This window comes from Oncorhynchus clarkii, chromosome 1 (assembly GCF_045791955.1).
Source record: "Oncorhynchus clarkii lewisi isolate Uvic-CL-2024 chromosome 1, UVic_Ocla_1.0, whole genome shotgun sequence".
Lineage (NCBI taxonomy): Eukaryota > Metazoa > Chordata > Actinopteri > Salmoniformes > Salmonidae > Oncorhynchus > Oncorhynchus clarkii.
In genome coordinates this window covers 32,373,117-32,400,509 of record NC_092147.1, presented here as the reverse complement: position 1 = coordinate 32,400,509, position 27,393 = coordinate 32,373,117, and the positions used below count along the sequence as shown (strand labels likewise).

Here is a 27,393-nt window from a genome sequence, read left to right as displayed (position 1 = left end):
GTTTTGATGATTTTGTTCTTTGAACACAGTGATGTTGATGCACGGTTCATTTTGTGCACCAGTAAAATATATACCTATGTTTTGAATTTGAAAAAATCATATTTTATTTTTCCAATTAAGAAGGGTTCGGTGAATGCGCATATGAAACTGGTGGGGTTCAGTACCTCCAACAAGGTTAAGAACCACTGATCTATACAGTATCTATACAGACCTGGGTCATATGCATACTGTACTTTCAAAGACTTGAGTTGCACTAAATATAGCTTGCCTGGTGCAATGGAACAAATGTAATAGTTCCAAAAGTGCAAACGCCTGCCTACCCTGTATGTGAAGCTAAACAAAGCACACCAAAAGTATTAGAAAGTAATTGGCCTAGGTCACTGATTGGTACTCCAGGAATGCTAACGTGACCATAAAGATAGGAAAGTACGTTTTGACCCTGAATGTTAGCAGAGAAAGATCTATCATGGGTCAACTATCCCCATTCCTGGAATGGTGACAGTGTTCTTCAGCTCTCTATTGAGTGAACCCTACTTTAGTCTACTGGATCTATTCACATACTGCTGTTTGACCTGCATGAATAAATAAATACAGTTGAAGTCGGAAGTTTAGATACACTTAGGTTGGAGTCATTAAAACTCGCTTTTCAACCACTCCACAAATTTATTGTTAACAAACTATAGTTTTGGCAAGTCGGTTAGGACATCTACTTCATGCATGACACAAGTAATTTCTCCAACAATTGTTTACAGACAGATTATTTAACTTATAATTCACTGTATCACAATTCCAGTGGGTCAGAAGTACACATACTGTGCCTTTCAACAGCTTGGAAAATGTCAGAAAATTGTGTCATGGAATGACACAAGTAATTTCTCCAACAATTGTTTACAGACAGATTATTTAACTTATAATTCACTGTATCACAATTCCAGTGGGTCAGAAGTACACATACTGTGCCTTTCAACAGCTTGGAAAATGTCAGAAAATTGTGTCATGGAATTAGAAGCTTCTGATAGGCTAATTGACATCATTTGAGTCAATTGGAGGTGTACCTGTGGATTTATATCAAGGCCTACCTTCAAACTCAGTGCCTCTTTGCTTGACATCATGGGGAAATCAAAAGAAATCAGCCAAGACCTCAGAAAAGAATTGTAGACCTCCACAAGTCTGGTTCATCCTTGGGAGCAGTTTCCAACTGCCTGAAGGTACAATGTGTATCTGTACAAACAATAGTACGCAAGTATAAACACCATGGGACCATGCAACCATCATACCGCTCAGGAAGGAGCCACATTCTGTTTCCTAGAGATGAGCGTACTTCAATCCCAGAACAACAGCAAAGGACCTTGTGAAGACTCTGGAGGAAACAGGTACAAATGTATCTATATCCACGGTAAAACGAGTCCTATATCGACATAACCTGAAAGGCCGCTCAGCAAGGAAGAAGCCACGGCTCCAAAACCGCCATAAAAAAGCCAGACTACGGTTTGCAACTGCACATGGGGACAAAGATCGTACTTTTTGGAGAAATGTCCTCTGGTCTGATGAAATAAAAATACAACTGTTTGGCCATAATGACCATCGTTATGTTCGGAGGAAAAAGGGGGAGGCTTGCAAGCCGAAGAACACCATCCCAACCGTGAAGCACGGGGGTGGCTGCTTCATGTTGTGGGGGTGCTTTGCTGCAGGAGGGACTGATGCACTTCACAAAATAGATGGCTTCACGAGGAAGGAAAATTATGTGGATATATTGAAGCAACATCTCAAGACATCAGTCAGGAAGTTAAAGCTTGGTTGCAAATGGGTCTTCCAAATGGACAATGACCCAAAGCATACTTCCAAAGTTGTGGCAAAATGGCTTAAGGACAACAAAGTCAAGGTATTGGGGTGACCATCACAAAGCCCTGACCTCAATCCCATAGAAAATGTGTGGGCAGAACTGAAAATCGTGTGCGAGCAAGGAGCCCTACAAACCTGACTCAGTTACACCAGCTCTGTCAGGAGGAGTGGGCCAAAATTCACCTAACTTATTGTGGGAAGCTTGTGGAAAGCTATCCGAAATGTTTGACCCAAGTTAAACAATTTAAAGGCAATGCTAGCAAATACTAATTGAGTGTATGTAAACTTCTGACCCACTGGGAATGTGATGAAAGAAATAAAAGCTGAAAAAAATAATTCTCTACTATTATTCTGACATTTCACATTCTTAAAATAAACTGGTGATCCTAACTACCTAAAACAGGGAACCTTTACTAGGATTAAATGTCAGGAATTGTGAAAAAGTTTAAATGTATTTGGCAAAGGTGTATGTAAACTTCCGACTTCAACTGTAAATCAAAACTGTTGGATTATCAATAACTTTGCTTTCCAATTCAGTTACAGGTTTTGTTGTCTTCATAATTATATTTTATGTATGTACTGTACAGTATAATAAATATCATAAACAGAAACTAAGCCTAAATCATTCGTATCAGTGAATTATAAAGGACAGACACTCAACCTCCCTCTTACTCCAACCAAAACATATAAGTACATTTATGATGACGAATTAAAGGGTTTGGTTAGCTCCAAAGAATACACAATATAATAGAATAGCTCAGTCAACATGGTGGAGAAGAGATGAGAGGGAGGAAAGAGCACCCCTTTGGCTTTGGAGAATGATTGGAGAGCAGGAGAGTGACTTCTCTTCCATATTGGCAGTGCGTTAACAGATCAGTGATGACATTCAGGAGATGGAGAGTCAGAAAACGGTCCAATGTAAAACACTGTCTGGTTGAGATGTGTGTGTGTGTGTAGGGGTCATGAGTGTCGGGGGCCAGTGAGGAGCCACAGCAGCAGTAGTTGGAGTCCCAACATGGGCCAAGGGGAGGGGCTTAGAGAGGTCCCGCCCCCACAGTCAGAATCATCCTCCTGTTGGTCACAACATCCGTTAATCAGACAAGCACCAATCAGACAATTCAAACTCAGATTACGCTGGCAAATAATAGAGAACATACATTTTTGCGTTCAGAAGGGTGCAACATTATAGAATGTTCAGTGTGTGTGTGTAGCCTCCTGTTGTTTGATGCCAGTGTTCAGGATATCCATGCGTGCCCTTGGCCTTTGTGTGTGTGTGTTTGTGTCGTACAGTACTGCACACCGTCAAAGGCAGGAAACCCATCTGGCACTTCCTCTATTTACAGGGAATATAGACTGCAGAGCAACTTCCATAGTCCTACTTTCACTCTCCATAGAGGATCTACATCTGCTGTACAATACCCGCACCTTCCATTCCCAGGCCACCCTAAACATCACTACCGGCCTGTGTGTGTGACAGGTCTATAACAGGTAGGTACATCTCTTTTACTCTACAGTACACTATTCACCTGGTAGAGAATTACATGATATACTGTATTGGTGCCTTATTTTCCTTTTGCTCTGGGATTATCCAAGTGTGTTTAATTATTTGAAGGAAGTAGCTACAGTACTAGAATCCTGGTCATCATTATTAACACATAGATAGTAGTGGTTGTGTTTAAGGCAGTAGATTTCCGGTCAGTTAGTAGTTGCTGTGTGTAACACCTGACTATCAACAGAGGTGGAGAGACACAGGTCTCAGTTCAGTTTTTATTGACAGGGAATATCCCTGGGCCCAGCATCAACTCCTGCAGCAACATGAGGAAGGGGACAGGCCAGAGACACAGACAAACCAATTCATGCAATCAGGCAATGAAGAACATCCAAACCAAGCAATGGAAAGAGAGAGAGATCAAGAGAGCAAGAGAGAGAGATAGAGAAAAATAAAATATGTGTGCGCACGTGTTTGACTTACGTCTACGTTGTTCTCGAAACACACGTCAGGTCCTTTCCTGTACCTGGGGTTCTGAGCTAGCTCACAGCGATCTGGACCTTGGGCTGCACACGCACACACTAAGGAAATACTAACGCACAAACAAATCTGCAACACAAACCTCAAAAATATACACACGCACTCTGATCTTAAATACAGACGCATCTTGGTCAAACATACATCTCCAAATCACATCTTTAACACACTCCCTTACAAGCTCATTCGTATCACCGGCAGGTTGATGTTTATTGGGAGTCTTTTCCTGGAGGTAGAACTGAGTGATTTCCACTAGATGGGCCGGATGCAAAGTCAAAATAGTCTCTTTTGTAAAAATGCATGGGGGAAAAAATTGCTTTGATCTTAATTTAAGGTTAGGCATTAGGGTTAGCAATGTGGTTAAGATTAGGGTTGAGAGTAGTGTTAGGCTTAAAATCAGATTGTATGACATTGTAGTAGTGCCAGCTAGTGACCACTCTGCAGAGCTGCCTCCAGAACAAGATTTATAACAAAAAACACTAACCTGTGTATCACCCTGTCTGTGGAAGAGTGTTACACTTTAACAATTCCATTATAAATATCACCCCTATGATTGAACATGACACTGTGATTGGACAGCCTCTTAGTTGTGTGCAATAGAGTGTAGTGTGTATGTTTTAAATGTATGCTGTGTGTGTGTGGATGAGTGTGTGTGTTTGTCCTCAAACTGAGCTGTAAACTACAGGCCTTTTGTTTGAACCCTCTCTGACCTGGGATGATGACACTTTACATCAGCAGGAATCTAAAGCCCCAAACACATATATCTCGTAGACATGCACACACACACTTACACTTTACACTGATTGAAAGTGATCCCAACATGGGTTCCAGATGTTCCACTCAGATACACAGCTCCATATTAATATATACTATGAGAATAAAAGTTTTAATCAAGCAGTAATACTGACTAGAAAATGATTGCAATAGGATGTGTGTGGGTGTGTGTGGAAGGAAACATGGTTGCTCTGCCTGTCGTAGTGGTCTGGGGTCACAGGACAGACAGGTGGTCTTGGCATCAGTGATCAGAAATACCAGGTTAGTGTTGGGCAGCTTCTCAGCTCGATACATCCTGAAAAACACACACACACACACACACACACACACACACACACACACACACACACACACACACACACACACACACACACACACACACGTCTTAGTAAGCTACTCAACATTATACTGTACATACTAAAAGGATGAGAGGAGAGGAATGCAAACCATCTAAATACTACACACATGAGAGAACACTTCCCCAGTAGCGGTGCGTGGGCAAAATCAATGGGGAAGCCAAACTGATATATATTTCTTTCCAACATATGTTTTGACAATTGTGTTGTTTGCTCTGTTAAAAATGCATTTCTAAGGCACTGTGATAGCCGATATGAGGCTGATAATGCCATATCACAGACAATGTTCTAAAATACAGGTGTCACAGAGTGGCAGAATAAATTCAACCACATACAGTGCATTTAGAAAATATTCATACCCCTCATACCCCTCTAATTCCACATTGTGTTGTGCTACAGCCAGAATTCCAAATGGATTACATTGATAATTTTTTCGCTACAATCAAAACGAAAACAACCCAGGACGTCTTACTCAGTGAACGTGGTTGCAGTCTGCCATGAAGCGTTCATCTGCGTATACGGGTAAGAGTCTAGCTACATTTTCAGGTATTATACATGTCAAATTTTGTCAGGAAATTGTTTTCATTGCAAGTTAAAATGTACTGTTAGCTAGCTAGTGAATGTCAGCTTGCTGGCTCGCTAGCTAATGTTACGTGTGATCTGTGTAGTAATATTATTGGTTTCTCAGAAATGTATTTGCATTGTATTGCCAGTTATAGCCTAATCACAGAAAATGGCGCAAATAGAAATGGCAGTCGTGCATCTAGGCCCTAAGCAAATTTGCAGATTTCTTTTGTGTGTATTTCTTACAGTATTAGCCCAGAACATGTTTTGTGTTATTACATATAGCCAGAAATAACTTTTGGATATCAGAGATGTGGTAACTCACCAGCATTATTAGGATTACAAACAGGAATAAGACTTTCCCAAATCTGATCCTTTGTTCTTACCCCCCCAGTGTAATTGAACTGATTCCAGAGGCTGATCCAAAACATTGCCGGCGGAGAAGAGGTACACCACCCACCGAGTATACTACTCGTTTAGCCTCTGGATAACAGTAAGTTTACGAGCTCATGGCAAGGATTTCCTTCCAGAGAGATATCAGGGATTGTAACATACTCTGTATCTCGGGATATACTGTCTGAGTCTGTACAGCCAGTTGGTGTTATTGTGATAACATACAGGAACTCAAGTCCTTTTGTTCACCCAACCTAGAATACCTCATAATCAAATGCTGACCGTATTACCTCCCAAGAGAATTATATCCAGTTATAGTCATAGCCGTGTATATTCCCCCTCAAGCTGATACCACGACGGACTTCAAAGAACTTCACTGGACTTTATGCAAACTGTAAAACACATATCCTGAGGCAACATTTATCGTAGCTGGGAATTTTAACAAAGCATATTTCAGGAAAATGCTACCAAAGTTCTGTCAACACATTGGCTGAAGAACTCGCGCTGCTACAACAGTTGACAACTGCTACTCCAACTTCCGGCATGCCTACAAGGCACTCCCCGCCCTCCCTTCTGCAAATCTGATCACAACTCCATTTTGCTTCTCCCTTCCTATAGGCAGAAACTCAAACAGGAAGTACCCGTGCTAAGGACTATTCAATGTTGGTCTGACTAATCAGAATCGACACTTTAAGATTGTTTTGATCACGCGGACTGGGATATGTTCCGGGTAGCCTCTGACAATAACATTGACGAATACACGGATACGGTGACTACGTTTATCAGGAAGTGTATAAGAGATGTTGTACCCACTGTGATTATTAAAACCTACCATATGCAGAAAACGGGGATAGATGGAAGCATTCACGCTAAACTGAAAGCGCAAACCACCACATTTAACCAGTTATTCCCTCCGTAAAGGCAATCAAACATGCAAAACGCCAGTATAGGGACTAAGTGGAGTCGCAATTCAACAGCTCAGACAGGAGATGTATGTGGCAGGGTCATATAGACAATCACGGACTACATAGGGAAAACCAGCCACGTCACGGACACTGGTGTCGCAAGGCTGCCGGCCCACACCTAGCCACGTCTTCAGAGCATGCGCAGACCAGCTGACTGGAGTGCTTACGGACATATTCAATCTCTCCCTATCCTAGTCTGCTGTCCCCACATGCTTCAAGATTGCCACCATTGTTCCCTTACCCAGGAAAGCGAAGGTAACTGAACTAAATGATTATCGCCCCGTAGCAGTCACTTTTGTCATCATGAAGTGCTTTGAGAGACTAGTCAAGGATCATATCACTTCTACATTACCTGATAGCCTAGACCCACTTAAATTTGCTGACCGCCCCAATAGATCCAAAGATGATGCAATCGCCATCACACTGCACACTGTCTTATTCCATCTGGACAAGAGTAATACTTATGTAATAATGCTGTTCATTGACATTAGCTCAGCATTCAACACCATAGTACCCTCCAAGCTCATCAGTAAGCTTGAGGCCCTGGCTCTGAATCCCGCCTTATGAAACTAGGTCCTGGACTTGCCACCAGGTGTTGAAAGTAGCAAACAACACCTCCACTTCGCTGATCCCCCACAAGGGTGCCTGCTCTGCCCCCTCCTGTCCTCCCTGTTCACCCATGACTGTGGCCACACATGCCTCCAACTCAATCATCAAGTTTGCAGACGACGCAACAGTAGTAGGCCTGATTACCAACAATGACGAGACAGCCTACAGGGAGGGCCCTGGGAGTGTGGTGCCAGCAAAATAACCTCTCACTCAACGTCAACAAAACAAAGGAGCTGATCGTGGACTTCAGGAAACAGCAGAGGGAACACCAACCTCAGGAGGCTGTATCACCGCCTGGTACGGCAACTGCACCACCAACTCTCCAGTGTGGTGTCGTCTGCCCAACGCATCACCGGGGGTAAACTACCTGCCCTCCAGGACACCTACAGCACCCGATGTCACAGGAAGGCCAAAAAAAATCAAGGGCAACAACCACCCGAGCCACTGCCTGTTCACCCCGCTATCATCCAGAAGTCGAGGTCAGTACAGGTGCATCAAAGCAGGGACCGAGAGGCTGAAAAACAGCTTCTATCTCAAAGCCATGAGACTGTTAAACAGCCATCACTTACACATTATAGGCTGCTGCCCTATATACATAGACTTGAAATCATTGGCCACTTTAATAATGAAACACTAGTCACTTTAATAATGTATAATAATAATAGTAGTTTGCATTTTTCATATCATATATACAGTGGGGAGAACAAGTATTAGATACACTGCCAATTTTGCAGGTTTTCCTACTTACAAAGCATGTACAGGTCTGTCATTTTTATCATAGGTACACTTCAACTGTGAGAGACGGAATCTAAAACAAAAATCCTGAAAATCACATTGTGTGATTTTTAAGTAATTAATTAGCATTTTATTGCATGACATAAGTATTTGATACATCAGAAAAGCAGAACGTAATATTTGGTACAGAAACCTTTGTTTGCAGTTACAGAGATCATACGTTTCCTGTAGGTCTTGACTAGGTTTACACACACTGCAGCAGGGATTTTGGCCCACTCCTCCATACAGACCTTCTCCAGATCCTTCAGGTTTCGTGGCTGTCGCTGGGCAATGCAGACTTTCAGCTCCCTCCAAAGATTTTCTATTGGGTTCAGGTCTGGAGATTAGGCCACTCCAGGACCTTGACCTCCTTAGTTGCCCTGGATGTGTGTTTCGGGTCGTTGTCATGATGGAAGACCCAGCCACGACCCATCTTCAATGCTCTTACTGAGGGAAGGAGGTTGTTGGCCAAGATCTCGCGATACATGGCCCCATCCATCCTCCCCTCAATACGGTGCAGTCGTCCTGCCCCTTTGCAGGAAACGTATGATCTCTGTAACTGCAAACAAAGGTTTCTGTACCAAATATTAAGTTCTGCTTTTCTGATGTATCAAATACTTATGTCATGCAATAAAATGCTAATTAATTACTTAAAAATCATACAATGTGATTTTCAGGATTTTTGTTTTAGATTCCGTCTCTCACAGTTGAAGTGTACCTATGATAAAAATTACAGATCTCTACATGCTTTGTAAGTAGGAAAACCTGCAAAAATCGGCAGTGTATCAAATAATTGTTCTCCCCACTGTATCTACTGTATTCTATTCTATTCTACTGTATCTTAGTCTATGCCACTGACATTGCTTGTCCAAATAGTTATATATTCTTAATTCCATTCCATTACTTCAGATGTGTGTGTATTGTGTGTATTGTTGTGAAATTGTTAGATAATACTTGCTTGATATTACTGCACTGTTGGAGCTAGAAACACAATCATTTCAAAACATCCGCTAAACACATCTACGTGACCAATAAAATTTGATTTGATGTAATGTTAGCTTGCTAGCTAGCATTGAACCTAGTTGGTTAGCTTCATCTACCTGAAGATTCATACTACAGCATTTCATGCATGGTGGCTAGCTTTGACAATCCGTTTGAACTGTATTTGTTGGGATTATGGTTCATTGTTTTGCTAACTACTTGTGCTAACTACATTTTCTCAAAAGTGGGGTTACAGGTTTATCATCTTTCAAAGCAGAATTACTTTCCCATTGTTCCTCAACTGCAGTTGATGATATACCTTTTAGTAGCTCTGAGTCTTTACAATGTAAAAACACAATTACAAATTTTGTAACATAAGAAAGAATCGAGGTGGTCGGGCAAACGTGGAAAAAGTCAAGGGGTGTGAATACTTTCTGAAGGCACTGTACATTTGTGTTTCATCACAGTTAAAACCAGAGAGCAACATCTGTTATGTTTAAGTGTACAAAGAAAATATTGCATTTAACAAATAGTTACGTGACCTACACAGCATAGGCAAATGCAAGTTAAATTTAGTTGGCAAAGTTAATTCCACAGCTGGTTTGCTCAAGTTATAATAATGTCATTACTAAAATGTCTCTGTTTTTCTTCACCCATTCATTGTGCCTCTGGACATGGATCACTGCAGTCTGGTCGAAAGTCTTGTTGATCCGAACTCTACCAAAGAGATTAAGTTTTAGGTTTGCCATAATGTGTTTTTTTTTCTTTCTATGTCGGTCAAGGGACCTGCCCAGGTTTACAAGATAAGAAAAAACAGTGGTGTCCCAATGGTTGTTGAGCAAATATGTACTTTTGTCTAATAGAAGGCATGGCCAGCAAAACAGCTTCTTTAGCCTAGCACTCCCAGCTAGCCAGTCGGTCCTATTGTAATTTTCAGTGTTAAAAGATTAGGTTCCACCCCATGCTCATCTCTCCTGCACCATACCCTATTTTGGAATTGGCCTCCCATTCTCCTTGATTTTCAGCTGCTACAAAATCGTTTTAAACTAGAAACTCTTCATCCCCATCTCTATCCATAGCTAGCTACTGAAGGACAACGACACACACCAGAAGCTAACAATTACATTTTTCTTTGGTGAGATTTGATTGGTAGGAAGTCAAATCCAAAATGGCCTTCCTTGAAATTACATATGTTTTGCTGTGCCAGGACCATTCACAGTTGAGCTCACTCAGCTCAGATCAACACTGATTGGTTATTGGAATTATCAAGGGAGGCCAAATGCTAGCTGGTGTCACGTGCTATTGAATTCAATGCTACTGGCAGCAACATGCCAACATGTCATACTCTTTTTTGACCATATAGCATCAGATACATGGGATCTGATTCCTCTCTGATTCCTCAGTTGAGAAAGCCACTTGCCAATTGAAGGAAAATTATGAAACAGAGAAACGAAAGATACATTTCTATAATTATTTTATTTTATATGGAGAAGCTTGGCCCTCTGCAAATTCACTGGTTGTTTTGGAAGTAAAACATTACTGAAAGTAACGTGCCAATGTAAACTGAGATTTTTGGATATAAATATGCACTTTATTGAACAAAACATACATGTATTGTGTAACATGATGTCCTATGAGTGTCATCTGATGAAGATCATCAAAGGTTAGTGATTAATTTTATCAATATTTCTGCTTTTTGTGTCTGCTCCCTTTGGCTGGAAAAATGGCTGTGTGTGTTTTTGTGACTTGGCTCTGACCTAACATATGCTGTGCTTTCGCTGTAAAGCCTTTTTGAAATCGGACACGATGGGTAGATTAACAAGAAGTTTATCTTTCATTTGGTGTATTGCACTTGTTAATGTGTGAAAGTTACATATTTCCCAAAAATATTTTTGAATTTCGCGCACTACCTTTTCAGCGGAATGTTGTCGAGGGGTGCCGCTAGCGGAACCCCTAGCCATAAAAAAGCTGTCCGTTCCTGCCACTCGCATCATCACACACATGTGCTTACCGTGGTGCTAAAATTCTGGTTCAGACATACACAGAGACAATACTAAATCACACACATACTACAGGGCAATGGAGCAACACTCGCCGTCTGTGGAATGGCTCTTTCTTTATGGCACTCAAAGTTTAAGTGTCTTTAGTTGTTAATGTTGAAGAGAAAGAAAGTCAGGCACATGTGGCTCATATACCCACTGCATTTCTACCTACATTCAACCCCCACATCATGTGTGAGTTGCAGTACATAAACAGGGGTAAACGGGAGAGAGCTCTCAGTAAACAGTGCTTCCCTCTGTGTCCAGCTCCTAACAGATCAAGGTAATGTGCATCTGATCAGAGCCAAGCCGGCAGCAGCTGCCTGGAAATAGCAGGAAAACACAGAGGAGGGCAGGAAACTGACCTCATTCCGGAGCTACCCCACCAGAGGATGACATATCGGGATGAGCTTGTAGGCTCGGCCCTAATTTATATGCTCTCTGACACCTGCATGGCAAATGGTGCAGGAACAAAGGACAATGCCCCAAAACTAGTCAACCCTTCCCTCTCTGAAGGGTCAACATGTAAATATCTCTGTTACAGTATTCAGAGCAATGAATATTACATGTGATATAAGAATAGTATAGTATCCATGTATGGTATCTATCTGAAACTTGTTCACTGAGGATAACTTTGATGTTATCTACATGTATGTACATAATCTCGGGGGTTAGTTGTATCTGTATAGGGTGAACTCTGAATTACTATATGCAAAAAGATTTTATGATCTTCTCAGGAATTCTGTCTTATTTACATTGGTCTCATCCCCCACACAAACCTTTAAATGCTGTGACACCCTGTGGAGATTGGGCCTGGGAGTGTTTAAGTTACTGATATCATTTGATTGATCAATGGTGGTTGGTTTTGGGATGAAAGGTTACTTCTTCAGATGCTATAAATTAAATTAAATGAAATTGTATGATCAATTCTCATTTGCTAGGCTTCTAGACCTCTGGTCTAGTACACATATCTTTATTCATGCATTGTCCTGTAAGATAACCTTAGGGACCTATAGTAGCAGTCAAAAGTTTGGACATACCTACTCATTCAAGGGTTTTTCTTTATTTTGAATATTTTCTACATTGTAGAATAGTCATCAACACATTGAAATAACACATATGGAATCATGTAGCAACCAAAAAAGTTTTAAACAAATCTAAACATATTTCATATTTGAGATTCTTCAAAGTAGCCACCCTTTGCCTTGATGACAGCTTTGCACACTCTTGGCATTCTCTCAACCAGCTTCATGAGGTAGTCACCTGGAATGCATTTCAATTAACAGGAAGACCTGATTCACACAGTCTACTTTGAACAGTTGATGTTAAGATCTGTCTGTTACTTGAACTCTGTGAAGCATTTATTTGGGCTGCAATCTGAGGCTGGGAACGCTCATGAACTTATCCTCTGCAGCAAAGGTAACTCTGGGTCTTCCATTCTTGTGGCGGTCCTCATGAGAGCCAGTTTCATCATAGCGCTTGATGGTTTTTGCGACTGCACTTAAAGAAACTTTAAAAGATCTTAAAGTTTTCCGTATTGGCTGACTTTCATGTCTTAAAGTAATGATGGACTGTCATTTATCTTTGCTTATTGGAGCTGTTCTTGCCATAAATGGACTTGGTCTTTTACCAAATAGTGCTATCTTCTGTATACCACCCCTACCTTGTCACAACACAACTGATTGACTGAAATGCATTAAGAAGGAAAGAAATTCCACAAATTAACAAGGTACACCTGTTAATTGAAATGCATTCCAGATGACTACCTCATGAAGCTGTTGAGAGAATGCCACAATTGTGCAGAACTGTCATCAAGGCAAAGGGGGGCTACTTTGAAGAATCTCAAATACACTTTTTTGGTTACTACATGATTTCATGTATTATTTCATAGTTTTGATGTCTTCACTATTATTCTACAATGTAGAAAATAGTAAAACATAAAGAAAAACCATGGAATGAGTAGGTGTGTCCAAACTTTTGACTGGTATAGTATTTTTTATTAAAAATGTTATTTTAAATGAATTTATTCATACTATTTCATCCACAAGATATAGTCCTGACACAAATCTAGGGTTGCTACCAAAGAAGGCTGGTCGTTCGGTCTATCGGTTCCGATGCCAGAGACGTTACCCAGTCATTTTGTTCAGTATCTATGGATGCGATCCAGTCGTTCATTATAAATGTTCTATCGCCATACTGGCTTGCAACGTTATCATCCCTTACTTGATAGCTAGCCAACGAATGGCTAATTTACAGTCCCGTCAAACAGTGCAGCCAGAATAACAACAAAGTAGCTTCATTTGCATTTGTTTAAGCTGTTTTCTAGTGACATTTATTAGGATATATCCATAACAATAAGCTAATGATGCACAATTTAACCTGGCAAAGAAAATGTGCTCTCTCGTCAGGACAATGTTGTTCAGAGCTATCCAACAACACAGCTAACACAATCACTTCAAACTGAAGCTGGAAAGACTGCAAACTAGCTGCACTTCGTTTCGTTTGACCTGTTTTCTATTGATCTTTCTTTGTATATATCCATATAAATTATGCTGATTCATGATTTCGGCTGGCTGAGAAAAGCTGCCTGTCTGTCTCATCCCAACTCCAGACATGTTCATTATAGCCTAGTGGTTAGAGCGTTGGGCCAGTAACCAAAAGGCTGCTGGATTGAATCCCCGAGCTGACAAGGTAAAAATCTGTCGATCTACCCCTGAACAAGGCAGTTAACCCACTGTTCCCTGGTAGGCCGACATTGTAAATAAGAATTTGTTCTTAACTGACTTGCCTAGTTAGACATTTTTTTTAAAACAACTGGAGATCGAATTTGTATATTGAAAATTTCAGAGAGACAGAAATCAAGGTTTAGAGAAATCTTCACTGTCGAAAACTAAATGTTAGTCAAAAAGAAATGTGAGATAAAGTCTAGATGCTTTTTATAGTGGAGATCAAGTTGATATAATTGTCTGGCTGGGTCGATGAGACAGTGGATTGCGCAGTTAGATGGAACAGAGTAAAAAGGCATTAAAGAGTCTTAGTGGTAACTTGTGGAATAAACAACGTCTGGAATGCAGTTTTAACCAATCAGCATTCAGGATGAGACGCACCCGTTGTATAAAATATCACATATACTGCATATTCACATTCAAAATATTATTGCCCACAACAAGCTATTATCCAGGAAAGAGGAAATTGGAATCCACCCTTACATCACACACACACACACACACACACACACACACACACACACACACACACACACACACCTGGAGCAGTTTCCACAGTCGAGGACTCCCGAGTAGGATCTCTCTTCGTTGTCAAAGAAATACTGAGTCTGCTCTGTGATACAACTCTCCTTAAACATGTTAGCAGACATGTCATCATCTGAGTCCACTAGAGAGAGAGAGAGACTACATAACTGTTACCATACACAACCAAAAACACAACACAAAAACATCTGTGCTTACATCTCCTCCAAATAAATAGTCCAAAGCCCCTTCACTTTTTCCACATTTTGTTACGTTACAGTCTTATTCTAAAATTGATTTACTAAAACAGTACCCTCATCAATATACACACAACACCCCACAATGAAGAACCAAAAACAGTTTTTTAGATTTTTGTGCAATTTTGTAAAAAATTAAATAAACTGAAATACCACATTTACATAAGTATTCAGACCCTTTACTCAGTACTTTGTTCAAGCACCTTTGGCAGCGATTACAGCCTCGAGTCTTCTTGTGTATGACTCTACAAGCTTGGCACACCTGTATCTGGTGAGTTTCTCCCATTCTTCTCTGCAGATCCTCTCAAGCTCTATCAGGTTGGATGGGAGCGTCGCTGCACAGCTATTTTGAGGTCTCTCCAGAGATGTTTGATCTGGTTTGAATCTGGGCTGGGCCACTCAAGGACATTCAGAGATTTGTCCCGAAGCCTCTCCTGCATCACCTTGTCTGTGTGCTTTGGGTCGTTGTCCTGTTGGAAGGTGAACCTTCGTCCCAGTCTAAGGTCCTGAGCGCTCTGGAGCAGGTTTTCATCAAGGATCTCTCTGTACTTTGCTGCGTTCATCTTTCCCTCGAGCATGACTAGTTTCCCAGTCCCTGCTGCTGATTAAGATCCCCACAGCATGATCCTGCCACCACCATGCGTCACCATAGGGATGGTATTGGCCAGGTGATGAGCAGTGCCTGCTTTCCTCCAGATATGACGCTTGGCATTCAGGCCAGAGAGTTCAATCTTGGTTTTGTCAGACCAGAGAATCTTATTTCTCATGTTCTGAGAGTCCTGTAGGTGCCTTTTGGCAAACTCTAAGCGAGCTGTCATGTGCCTTTTACTGAAGAGTGGCTTCCATCTGGCCACTCTACCATAAAGGCCTGATTGGTGGAGTGCTGCAAATATGGTTGTCATTCTGGAAGGTTCTCCCATCTACAAAGACAAACTCTGGAGCTCTGTCAGAGTGACTATTGGGTTCTTGGTCACCTCCCTGACCAAGGCCCTTCTCCCCTGATTGCTCAGTTTGGCAAGGCAACCAGCTCAAGGAATAGTCTTGGTGGTTCCAAACTTCTTCCATTTAAGAATGATGGAAGCCACTGGGTTCTTGGGGACCTTCAATGCTGCATATGTATTTTGTACCTAACCCCAGATCTGTGCCTCGACACAATCCTGTCTCGGAGCTCTACGGACAATTCATTTGACCTCATGGCTAGGTTTTTACTCTGACATGCACTGTCAACTGTAAGACCTTATATAGACAGGTGTGTGCCTTTCCAAATCATGTCCATTCAATTGAATTTACCATAGGTGGACTCTAATGAAGTTGTAAAAACATCTCGAGAATGATCAGCGGAAACAGGGTGTACCTGAGCTCAATTTCGAGTCTCATAGCAAAGGGTCTTAGGGATTACCTTTTATACATTTGCAAAAACCTCTAAAAACCTGTTTTCGACAATTTTTTCTTTAAAACATTTTAGAATAAGGCTGTAACATGACAAAATGTGGAGAAAGTGAAGGGGTCTGAATACTTTCCAAAGCCATCCTCTACAACTGACCTGCCTCTAGGAACCTTGGGAATATGAGACTGTAGAAGAGCTGCTGCATTATCGACCTACAGAGACAAACACATTATGCTTGGTCCAAACAGAAGACGACCGTAGTTAAAGTATCCAGCCAGTTAACTCACCAGGCACCTGTGGAGGCCCACCAGCCTATACTCAGCATGTCTGCTATAGTAGGCTGGAGAGGGGAGAGGAGAACACTGAGTGCACACTTCATAACATATGGACAAAATATACGCATACAGTACAGTATGTGTAGCATGAAAGGTAACCAAAGCAAGATCATTCATTAATGCATTCATGTGGGTGTGTGCTGTGTGAGCGCGCTGTGTGTGTCTCACCACGTAGACAGATCGTGGCCCTGCAGCAGCCTTGCAGTCTCTCTCAGGGTTGCAGACTGACTGGTAGTCGTAGGTCTTGTTGAAGGAGTACAGAGATGTGTTGACCAGACTGATCATCACGACTGGGTCCACCTCCCCAAAGAACTGACCAATCTGTGTTCAGGGAACAGAGAGCTGTGTTCAATGTATGAGCTTTAAAAGGCTGGTCATGGCTCACATCAACACCATCATCCCAGAAACACTGGACCCACTGTTACTGGCATACCACCCAAACGGATCCACAGATAACACAATCTCTATTGCACTCCACACTGCCCTTTCCCACCTGGACAAAAGGAACACCTATGTGAGAATAATGTTCATAGACCTCAGCTCAGCATTCAACACCATAGTGCTCTCCAAGCTCATCACTACTTTTTGTATATTTTTTTAAATGTAACCTTTATTTAACTAGGCAAGTCAGTTAAGAACAAATTCTTATTTACAATGAGGGCGTACCCTGGCCAAACCCAGACGACGCTGGGCCAATTGTGCACCACCCTATAGGACTCCCAGTCACGGCCGGATATGTTACAGCCTGGTTTCGAGCCAGGGACTTGCATTGAGATGCAGTGCCTTAGACCGCTGCACCACTCAGGAGCCCTAAGCTAAGCTAAGGTCCCTGGGACTGAACACCTCCCTCTGCAACTGGATCCTGGACTTCCTGATGGGCCGCCCCCAGGTGGTAAGGGTAGGCAACACATTCACATCGATTGGGCTGTTGTGGAGCGGGTCGATAACTTCAAGTGCCTCTGTGTCCACTCGCTAAGGATCTATTATAATCCAAAACACACCAACACAGTAATGAAGAGGGCACAACAACGCCTCTTCCACCTCAGAGGGCTAAAAATATTTGGCATGGGCCCTCAGATCATCAACAAGTACTACAGCTGCACCATTGAGAACATCTTGACTGGTTACATCACCGCTTGGTATCATAACTGCTTCCAACCACAAGGCCCTACAGAGAGTAGTACGTACGGCCCAGTACATCACTGGGGTTGAACTCCCTGCCATCTAGGACCTCTAGACCAGGTGGTGTCAAATGAAATTGTCAAAGACTCCAGCCACCCAAGTCATAGAATGTTCTCTCTGCTGCCGCATGGCAAACTGTACTAGAGCGTTAAGTCTGGGACCAAATTGCTCCTGAATAGATTCTACCATGAGACTGCTAAATAGTTAGTTAAATAGTTAACCAAATAGCTTACCTACAGTGCATTCGGAAAGCTTTCAGACCCCTTGACTTTTTCCATATTTTGTTATGTTACAGCCTTATACTAAAATGCATTAAATTATTTGTTTTCTTCATAAATTTACACAAAATAACCCACAATGACAAAGCAAAACCTGTTCCAGAGTGCTCAGGACTTCAGACTGGGGCGAAGATTCACCTTCCAACAGGACAATGACCCTAAGCACACAGCCAAGACAACGCAGGAGTGGCTTTGGCACAAGTCTCTGAATGTCCTTGGGTGACCCAGCCGGACTTGAACCCGATCTAACATCTCTGGAGAGACCTGGAAATAGCTGTGCAGCGACACTCTCCGTCCAACCAGACAGAGCTTGAATAGATCTGCAGAGAAATATGCCGTTTCTCTTTGCAAATTTGAGCTGCTCTTGCCATAATGTGGACTTTTACCAAATAGGGCTATCTTTTGTATACCACCCCTACCTTGTCACAACACAACTGATTGGGTCAAACACATTAAAAAGGAAAGAAATTCCACAAATGAACTTTTAACAAGGCACACCTGTTAATTGAAATGCATTCCAGGTGAAAACCTCATGAAGCTGGATGAAAGAATGCCAAGATCGTGCCAAGCTGTCATCAAGGCAAGGAAGGGGTGGCTACTTTAAAGAATTTCAGATGTATTGTGATTTGTTAAACACTTTTTTGGTTACTACATGATTCCATATGTGTTATTTCATAGTTTTGATGTCTTCACTATTATTCTACAATGTAGAAAATTGTCAAAATAAAGAAAAACCCTTGAATGAATAGGTGTGTCCAAACTTTTGACTGGTACTGTAGGTAAAAACATTTCCATTGAACCAGACAGTTTTCTGATTATAATGGTGAGGAATAAATGGTGTCGTTGTCATGGAATAAGTTGATTGAGTTTTGAAATCAGTGGAATTCCTAGTGGAAGCAGAGAGATGATTGCCAAATGCGGAGAGTGTCCAAAAAGAGAACACTGAAAGAGGAATGTTGTAAAAAACACCTGTCTCCGGATAACATCTTCAAACTAAGGGCAACAGTGGCATTCATAACAGAGGAAAAAGCATTAATCCATGTATACGGGTAAGAGTCTAACTGCCGTTTTACGGGCTCCTAACCAACTGTACTATTTTGTTTGTTTTCGCATTGTTTGTCACTTATTTTGTACATAAAAGTTGCTGCTACCATCTATTATGAAAGGAAATCGCTTATGGACATCAGAACAGTGATTACTGACCTCAAACTGGACAAATATTTTTTATTTTGGTAGGCCTGATCACCGACAATGATGAGACAGCCTATAGGAACGAGGTCAGAGACCTTGCCATGTGATACCAGGACAACAATCTCTCCTTCAATGTGAGCAAGAAAAAGGAGATGATCGTGGACTACAGGAAAAGGAGGGCGGAACAGGCCCCCATTAACATCAACGTGGCTGTAGTGGAGCGTGTCGAGAGTTTGAAGTTCCTTGGTGTCAACATCACCAACAATCTATCATGGTCCATGCCAAGACAGTTGTGAAGAGGGCAAAACAACACCTTTTCCTCCTCGGGATACTGAACAGATTTGTCATGGGTCCTCAGATCCTCAAAAAGTTATACAGCTGCACCATCGAGAGCATCCTGACCGGTTGCATCACCGTCTGGTATGGCAACTGCTCGGCATCTGACCGTAAGGTGCTACAGTGGGTAGTGTGTACGGCACAATATATCAGTGGGGCTAAGCTTCCTGCCATCCAGGACCGACTAAGCGCCGTCAGAGGAAGGCCCCAAAAATTGTCAAAGACTCCAGTCACTCAAGTCATAGACTGGTCGCTCTTTTACCGCATGGTAAGTGGTACCAGAGCGCCAAGTCCAGGTCCAAAAGGCTCCTTAACAGCTTCTACCCCCAAGCTATAAGACTGCTGAACAATTAATAAATGGCCACCCGGACTATTTACATTGACACCCTCCCCTTTTTTTACACTGCTATTACTCGCTGTTTATTATCTATGCAGTCACTTTACCCCAACCTATATGTACAAACTAACTCGACTATCCTGTACCCGCTGCACATTGACTCGGTATCGTTACCCCCTGTACATAGCCTTGTTATGTAATTTTGTTGTGTTACTTTTATTTTGTACTTAAGTTTATTCAGTACATATTTTCTTAATCTATTTCTTGAACTGCAATGTTGGTTAAGGTCTTGTAAGTACGCATTTCAGGGTAAGGTCTACCTGTTATATTCGGCGCATGTGACAAATGACATTTGATTTGAATTTATTTGTTTCTAATTTTGTCAGAAAGTTGTTTTCATTGCAATTTAAAGCATACTGTTAGCTAGCTAGATTACGTTAGTTGGCTGGCTCGCTAGCTAAAGTTATGTGCATGATCTGTGTAGGAGCTCTAGAAAGAGGCCAGAGTTCCCGAGTTGTTTTGAATGCGACATTAGAGTTGGGATTATGGTTAATTATTTAGCTTGCTAGCTAGATGTCTAAACAAAAGACTCCACTATACAAGTAACCATTTCACTGTATCGTTTACACCTTCTGTATCCTGTGCATGTGACAAATTAACATAGATTTTATTTGATATAGTATGTGTTTATCAGAGATGTAATGTGAAGAACAACATGACCTGCACCACAATCAGAATGGTATATAGACTTTTTGCTACTACTTTCACCACTTTTAGTCTTGAAATCTCTGGTTGTTTACTACACTGAGAATCCTTAAAGAGATGGGTGGGGCTAAGGCTTAATGATGTTGAATGGGTTTAGACAAAGAAGAGCTCTCCAGTAGGTGTACCAAAACATTTTACGTGCCATAAGTGGGTTTACAAGTTTATCCACTTTCAAAGCAGAATTACTTTCTCATTGTTCCTCTGCAGTGTATGAAATACCATTTTCTAGCTTGGAGTCTCCAATTTTATTCAATGTAAAAAAACAAAATGTCAAATTTTGCATAGATATGCCTTCAAAACAATTCAAAACAAGACATGGTGTCAAGAACAAGATAAAACTAGCTGAAAGGAGCCACCTACGATTCCCCAACAGTCGGCAGCTTCTTGTCATTGTTGCTAGCTATCTAGCCATCTGGAATCACAACAACACACTGACTTCTGCGTCATTGAATCGCGTGCATTGTTTTTGTGACATTGTCAGCTAACCTGTCTATTGCGGAGCAACGGTGCAGTTGAGGGGAAATGCACCTCTTTTTTTATTCTGGCAAGCGTTGACCCACAATAACAAAACGTTTGTATTTATAGAGTATTTTGAGTTATTATCAACAGTAAAAAAAAAATGCTGAAACGCTTATTGCCGCTTACTGTAAATTATTGTGCATTTTGGGAAAATTGCTGTATTTCAAAAATGTACTGTAATTCCACCCCACAGAATACAGTGCCGTATCTTTGGAGAGCCAAATACCTTTTGACTACTCGTGGGTGAATGGTCTTGTTGTTTCATTAACATATTTTGGGGCATGCCTTGTAACAGGCTTTATTTGTTGCACCCATGAGAGGGGATGCTTACCAATTTAAACCCTGTGGTTATAGTGTCGGTCAAGGTATGATGTATAGAGGACATATTGATGTGACAGCTAGCTTTTTGCCATGTCTGTTTTTTCCCTGTAGTCACTGCCAGTTTGGAAGCCTTTGTTAAGGCTTCTTGAAGTGAAAGTTAAATAAAATGCCAACTCGCCATTAATGTTCTGTAATGTGTAAACACTTAGCAGTCAACTTTCTTGCACCAATCTCTTGTAATTACAGTAAAATACTGTGAAAACAAACCCTTTAGTTCCTTGGCAATTTCTCACATAGAATAGCCTTCATTTCTCAGAACAAGAACAGACTGACAAGTTTCTGAAGAAAGTTATTTGATTCTGGCAATTTTGAGCCTGTAATCGAACCCACTAATGCTGATGTTCCAGATACTCAACTAGTCTAAAGAAGGACAGTTTAATTGCTTCTTTAATCAGAACAACAGTTTTCAGCTGTGCTGATAATGATCAATTAGCCATAATGATCAATTAGCCTTTTAAAATGATAAACTTGGATTAGCTAACAATTGGAATTGGAACACAGGAGTGATGGTTGCTGATAATGGGTCTCTGTATGCCTTTGCAGATATTTAATAAAAATGATTCTACACTGTGGTAGACAAGAAAAAATTATTTCAAAAACAAGGACATTTCGAAGTGACCCCAAACTTTTGAATGGTAGTGTATGTACGAACTGTTCGGAACTCTTCCGGGTGGGAAGCATGCGAACGCCATTAGTCTTTCCCAACCCGGCAGTCACCATCAAGGGAAATATAATATAATTTCTAACAAAGATATCTACATACAGTGCCTTGCGAAAGTATTCGGCCCCCTTGAACTTTGCGACCTTTTGCCACATTTCAGGCTTCAAACATAAAGATATAAAACTGTATTTTTTGTGAAGAATCAACAACAAGTGGGACACAATCATGAAGTGGAACGACATTTATTGGATATTTCAAACTTTTTTAACAAATCAAAAATGGAAAAATTGGGCGTGCAAAATTATTCAGCCCCCTTAAGTTAATACTTTGTAGCGCCACCTTTTGCTGCGATTACAGCTGTAAGTCGCTTGGGGTATGTCTCTATCAGTTTTGCATATCGAGAGACTGACATTTTTTCCCATTCCTCCTTGCAAAACAGCTCGAGCTCAGTGAGGTTGGATGGAGAGCATTTGTGAACAGCAGTTTTCAGTTCTTTCCACAGATTCTCGATTGGATTCAGGTCTGGACTTTGACTTGGCCATTCTAACACCTGGATATGTTCATTTTTGAACCATTCCATTGTAGATTTTGCTTTATGTTTTGGATCATTGTCTTGTTGGAAGACAAATCTCTGTCCCAGTCTCAGGTCTTTTGCAGACTCCATCCAGTTTTCTTCCAGAATGGTCCTGTATTTGGCTCCATCCATCTTCCCATCAATTTTAACCATCTTCCCTGTCCCTGCTGAAGAAAAGCAGGCCCAAACCATGATGCTGCCACCACCATGTTTGACAGTGGGGATGGTGTGTTCAGCTGTGTTGCTTTTACGCCAAACATAACGTTTTGCATTGTTGCCAAAAAGTTCAATTTTGGTTTCATCTGACCAGAGCACCTTCTTCCACATGTTTGGTGTGTCTCCCAGGTGGCTTGTGGCAAACTTTAAACGACACTTTTTATGGATATCTTTAAGAAATGGCTTTCTTCTTGCCACTCTTCCATAAAGGCCAGATTTGTGCAATATACGACTGATTGTTGTCCTATGGACAGAGTCTCCCACCTCAGCTGTAGATCTCTGCAGTTCATCCAGAGTGATCATGGGCCTCTTGGCTGCATCTCTGATCAGTCTTCTCCTTGTATGAGCTGAAAGTTTAGAGGGACGGCCAGGTCTTGGTAGATTTGCAGTTGTCTGATACTCCTTCCATTTCAATATTATCGCTTGCACAGTGCTCCTTGGGATGTTTAAAGCTTGGGAAATCTTTTTGTATCCAAATCCGGCTTTAAACTTCTTCACAACAGTATCTCGGACCTGCCTGGTGTGTTCCTTGTTCTTCATGATGCTCTCTGCGCTTTTAACGGACCTCTGAGACTATCACAGTGCAGGTGCATTTATACGGAGACTTGATTACACACAGGTGGATTGTATTTATCATCATTAGTCATTTAGGTCAACATTGGATCATTCAGAGATCCTCACTGAACTTCTGGAGAGAGTTTGCTGCACTGAAATTAAAGGGGCTGAATAATTTTGCACGCCCAATTTTTCAGTTTTTGATTTGTTAAAAAAGTTTGAAATATCCAATAAATGTCGTTCAACTTCATGATTGTGTCCCACTTGTTGTTGATTCTTCACAAAAAAATACAGTTTTATATCTTTATGTTTGAAGCCTGAAATGTGGCAAAAGGTCGCAAAGTTCAAGGGGGCCGAATACTTTCGCAAGGCACTGTAGATTTCAGGATGTTGTGTATACCTGGACATAATCAGAATTCATGTAAACATTAGTTTTCAAAACATAGCTTGTCTAAAAAAAGTGGTCCCTTGACCCCGCTTAAACCGGGGATGGGATAAATTGAGCCGCGTGACAGGGTAAATTAATGTCTGTACTGAATTAAATATTACCACTTTCTCTTTAAAACAATTCAACACAATTCAAAAACAATTCAACACAATCACAATAATATTTTTGTCTTTTAAACATTTGAAGCATATTTTAAATAATTTTAAAATGTAACCTTTATTTAACTAGGCAAGTCAGTTAAGAACAAATTCTTATTTACATTGACGGCCTACCCCGGCCAAACCAGGACGATGCTGGGCCAATTGTGCGCCGCCCTATGGGACTCCCAATCTCGTTTGGATATTAACACACCTAACAAACACTTTGTACCTTTAATTTTTTACACTTTTAGCTTTGGACAGGCCCTGTTGTTACCTTATATCCCAGTGATAATGCCTTGCATTACGCCTGGGAAAAAAACACTTCAATTTGTTAAACTTTCCATTGGCTCAACTTACCCCATGGCCATTGGCTCAACTAACTCCAGGATTTAGTACCTCAAATTGATTTAGTACCTCAAATTGAAGCTTATAGACACCCCAACTGATGCATAGAACAATATTTAACACTTTGGTTTACATGCAGTGCATATGGATAGAATTCAGACCTCTTGTCCTTTTCCACATTTTGGTACGTTACAGCCTTATTCTAAAATGTATGAAATTATTTCTTTCCCTCATCAATCTACATACAATACCCCATACTGACAAAGCAAAAACAGAAATACCTTATTTAAAGACGTATTCAGACCCTTTGCTATGAGACAAGAAATGGAGTTTCCATTAATCAACCTTGAGATGTTTCTACAACTTCATTAGAGTCCACCTGTGGTAAATTCAATTGATTGGACATGATTTGGAAAGGCACACAACTGTCTTTATACGGTCCCACAGTTGTTAGTGTATGTCAGGGCAAATAGTCATGAGGTCAAATGAATTGACCGTAGAGCTCCAAGGCAGGATTGTGTCGAGGCACAGATCTGGGTAAGGGTACTAAAAAATGTCTGCAGCATTGAAGGACTCCAAGAACACAGTGGTTTCCATCATTCTTAAATAGAAAAAGTTTGGAACCACAAAGGCTCTTACCAGAGCTGTCCGTCCAGCCAAACTGAGCAATCTAGGGAGAAGGGCCTGTGAGGTGACCAAGGACCCAATGGTCACTCTGACAGATCTCCAGAGTTTCTCTGTAGAGATGGGAGAACCTTCCAGAAGGACAACCATCTCTGCAGCACTCCACCAATTAGGCCTTTATAGTAGAGTAGCCAGACAGAAGCCACTCCTCAGTAAAAGGGACATGACAGCCCGCATGGAGTTTCCCAAAAGGCACCTAAAGATTGAACTCTTTGGCCTGAATGCCAAGCATCACATCTGGAGGAAACCTAGCACCATCCCTATGGTGAAGCATGGTGGTTGCAGCATCATGCTGTGGGGATGTTTTTCAGCTGCAGGGACTGGGAGACTAGTCAGGATTGAGAGAAAGATGAACGGAGCAAAGTACATAGAGATTCTTGATGAAAACCTGCACTCAGGACCTCAAACTGGGGGCGAATGTTTACCTTCCAACCAGACAATGACCCTAAGCACACAGTCAAGACAATGCAGGAGTGGCTATGGGTCAAGTATCTGAATGTCCTTTTTAAGTTTTAAGGGGCCAAGCCAGAGCCAGGACTTGAACCTGATTGAACACCTCTGGAGAGACCTGAAAATAGCTGTGCAGCGATGCTCCCCATCCAACCTGACAGAGCTTGAGAGGATCTGCAGAGAAGAATTTGAGAAGCTCAAAAAGCTCAGTTTTTTTCATATTATCTTTTTGGCAAAAAAATCTAAAAAACAGTTTTTGCTTTGTCATTATGAGGTATTGTGTGTAAATTGATAATTTGTTTTGTATATATATACACATTTTAGAATAAGGCTGTAACGTAACAAAATGTGGAAAAAGTCAAGGGGTCTGAATGCTTTCCACATGCACTGTACAAGCATCATAAAACCTCTAACACATTAAATTCATTTGACTTGGTTAAAATCAGTTGTCTTTCGACCTAACTTGTTTTCCACTTTTACCATGTGGGTTCTTCCTTCAAAGACTCCATGAAATTATGACCTAAATATTTTGTCAAACGTGACCGACCGGCTTGATTAGGTCTTTAGAAGCAACATTTGAAATTGTGTTTTTTACATTGGGTATAAGTAGAGGCTCAATTTATTTTTAAAGGTTCTGGACACAGTGAAACAGAAATAACACACACACACTGGAATATTCAGTTCATGCCTCTTTCTGATTTGTCTCATTGGTCCCTTAGCCTCTTTTGTTGAACTGTGATTGGTTTCTGTGTGTTCTTTTGGTTCCCAGAGGTGGGGTCCTGGCCAGGTTTGTAGCCACTGACGGAGGGATCACTAGAGTCTATCCCAGAAGGTACGCTCAGATTTCTCCTTCTCAGTCCTACACTATTAGTTAGTTAGCCTCATGCTCCCATACTATACAGTATGTGCCTTGGCCAACTCCTATTGTATATAACCATGAAAACAAACAAATACACCGGCTCGGCTCTGTCTTAAGTAGCAACATTTGAAATTGTATTTTTTACATGATATAAAACTACAGACTCAGAGCAAGAAAATTATATATCATACACTACAGTTGAGGAACAATGGGAAAGGAATTCTGCTTTGAAAGTTGATATAATTGTAACCCAGCTTCTGAAAAAATAAAAAGTATACACACAAAAACAATAGGCTGCATGACATCAGCAGCCTATTGTTCCAAAATAGCATAACTGGTGTATTTTAACACCAATAAACCCATCCTTTTAAAATAGTTTTTTTTGTACATGTCAATCTAGCAAACCAGGAAACTAAAAGCAACTTTCTAAACAATTCTATGGTTTGTTTCAATCTTATTAGCTAGCTAGTTCACGTTAAGTTAGCTGGCTAGCCAGTTTATATAATGAATATATCATATACAGTGCCTTGCGAAAGTATTCGGCCCCCTTGAACTTTGCGACCTTTTGCCACATTTCAGGCTTCAAACATAAAGATATAAAACTGTATTTTTTTTGTGAAGAATCAACAACAAGTGGGACACAATCATGAAGTGGAACGACATTTATTGGATATTTCAAACTTTTTTAACAAATCAAAAACTGAAAAATTGGGCGTGCAAAATTATTCAGCCCCTTTACTTTCAGTGCAGCAAACTCTCTCCAGAAGTTCAGTGAGGATCTCTGAATGATCCAATGTTGACCTAAATGACTAATGATGATAAATACAATCCACCTGTGTGTAATCAAGTCTCCGTATAAATGCACCTGCACTGTGATAGTCTCAGAGGTCCATAAAAAGCGCAGAGAGCATCATGAAGAACA

The 27,393-nt window shown here is 41.1% G+C and overlaps 1 protein-coding gene across 1 annotated transcript in view; it reads right to left on the bottom strand.

Annotated features, from left to right (window-relative positions):
- Positions 1-2,837: 2,837 nt before the first annotated feature.
- Positions 2,838-27,393, bottom strand: part of LOC139416083 (voltage-dependent calcium channel subunit alpha-2/delta-1-like) — a 108,967-nt gene continuing 84,411 nt past the window's right edge. Inside the window, exons 35-42 of the mRNA XM_071164348.1 lie at positions 16,719-16,871; positions 16,503-16,555; positions 16,372-16,427; positions 14,590-14,716; positions 4,825-4,937; positions 3,814-3,897; positions 3,629-3,700; positions 2,838-2,914 (exon numbers count right to left, since the gene is read on the bottom strand). Coding sequence (XP_071020449.1) covers positions 2,877-2,914; positions 3,629-3,700; positions 3,814-3,897; positions 4,825-4,937; positions 14,590-14,716; positions 16,372-16,427; positions 16,503-16,555; positions 16,719-16,871 — 696 coding nt within the window. The 3' untranslated portion in view covers positions 2,838-2,876. The remainder of the gene's footprint in view (positions 2,915-3,628; positions 3,701-3,813; positions 3,898-4,824; positions 4,938-14,589; positions 14,717-16,371; positions 16,428-16,502; positions 16,556-16,718; positions 16,872-27,393) is intronic.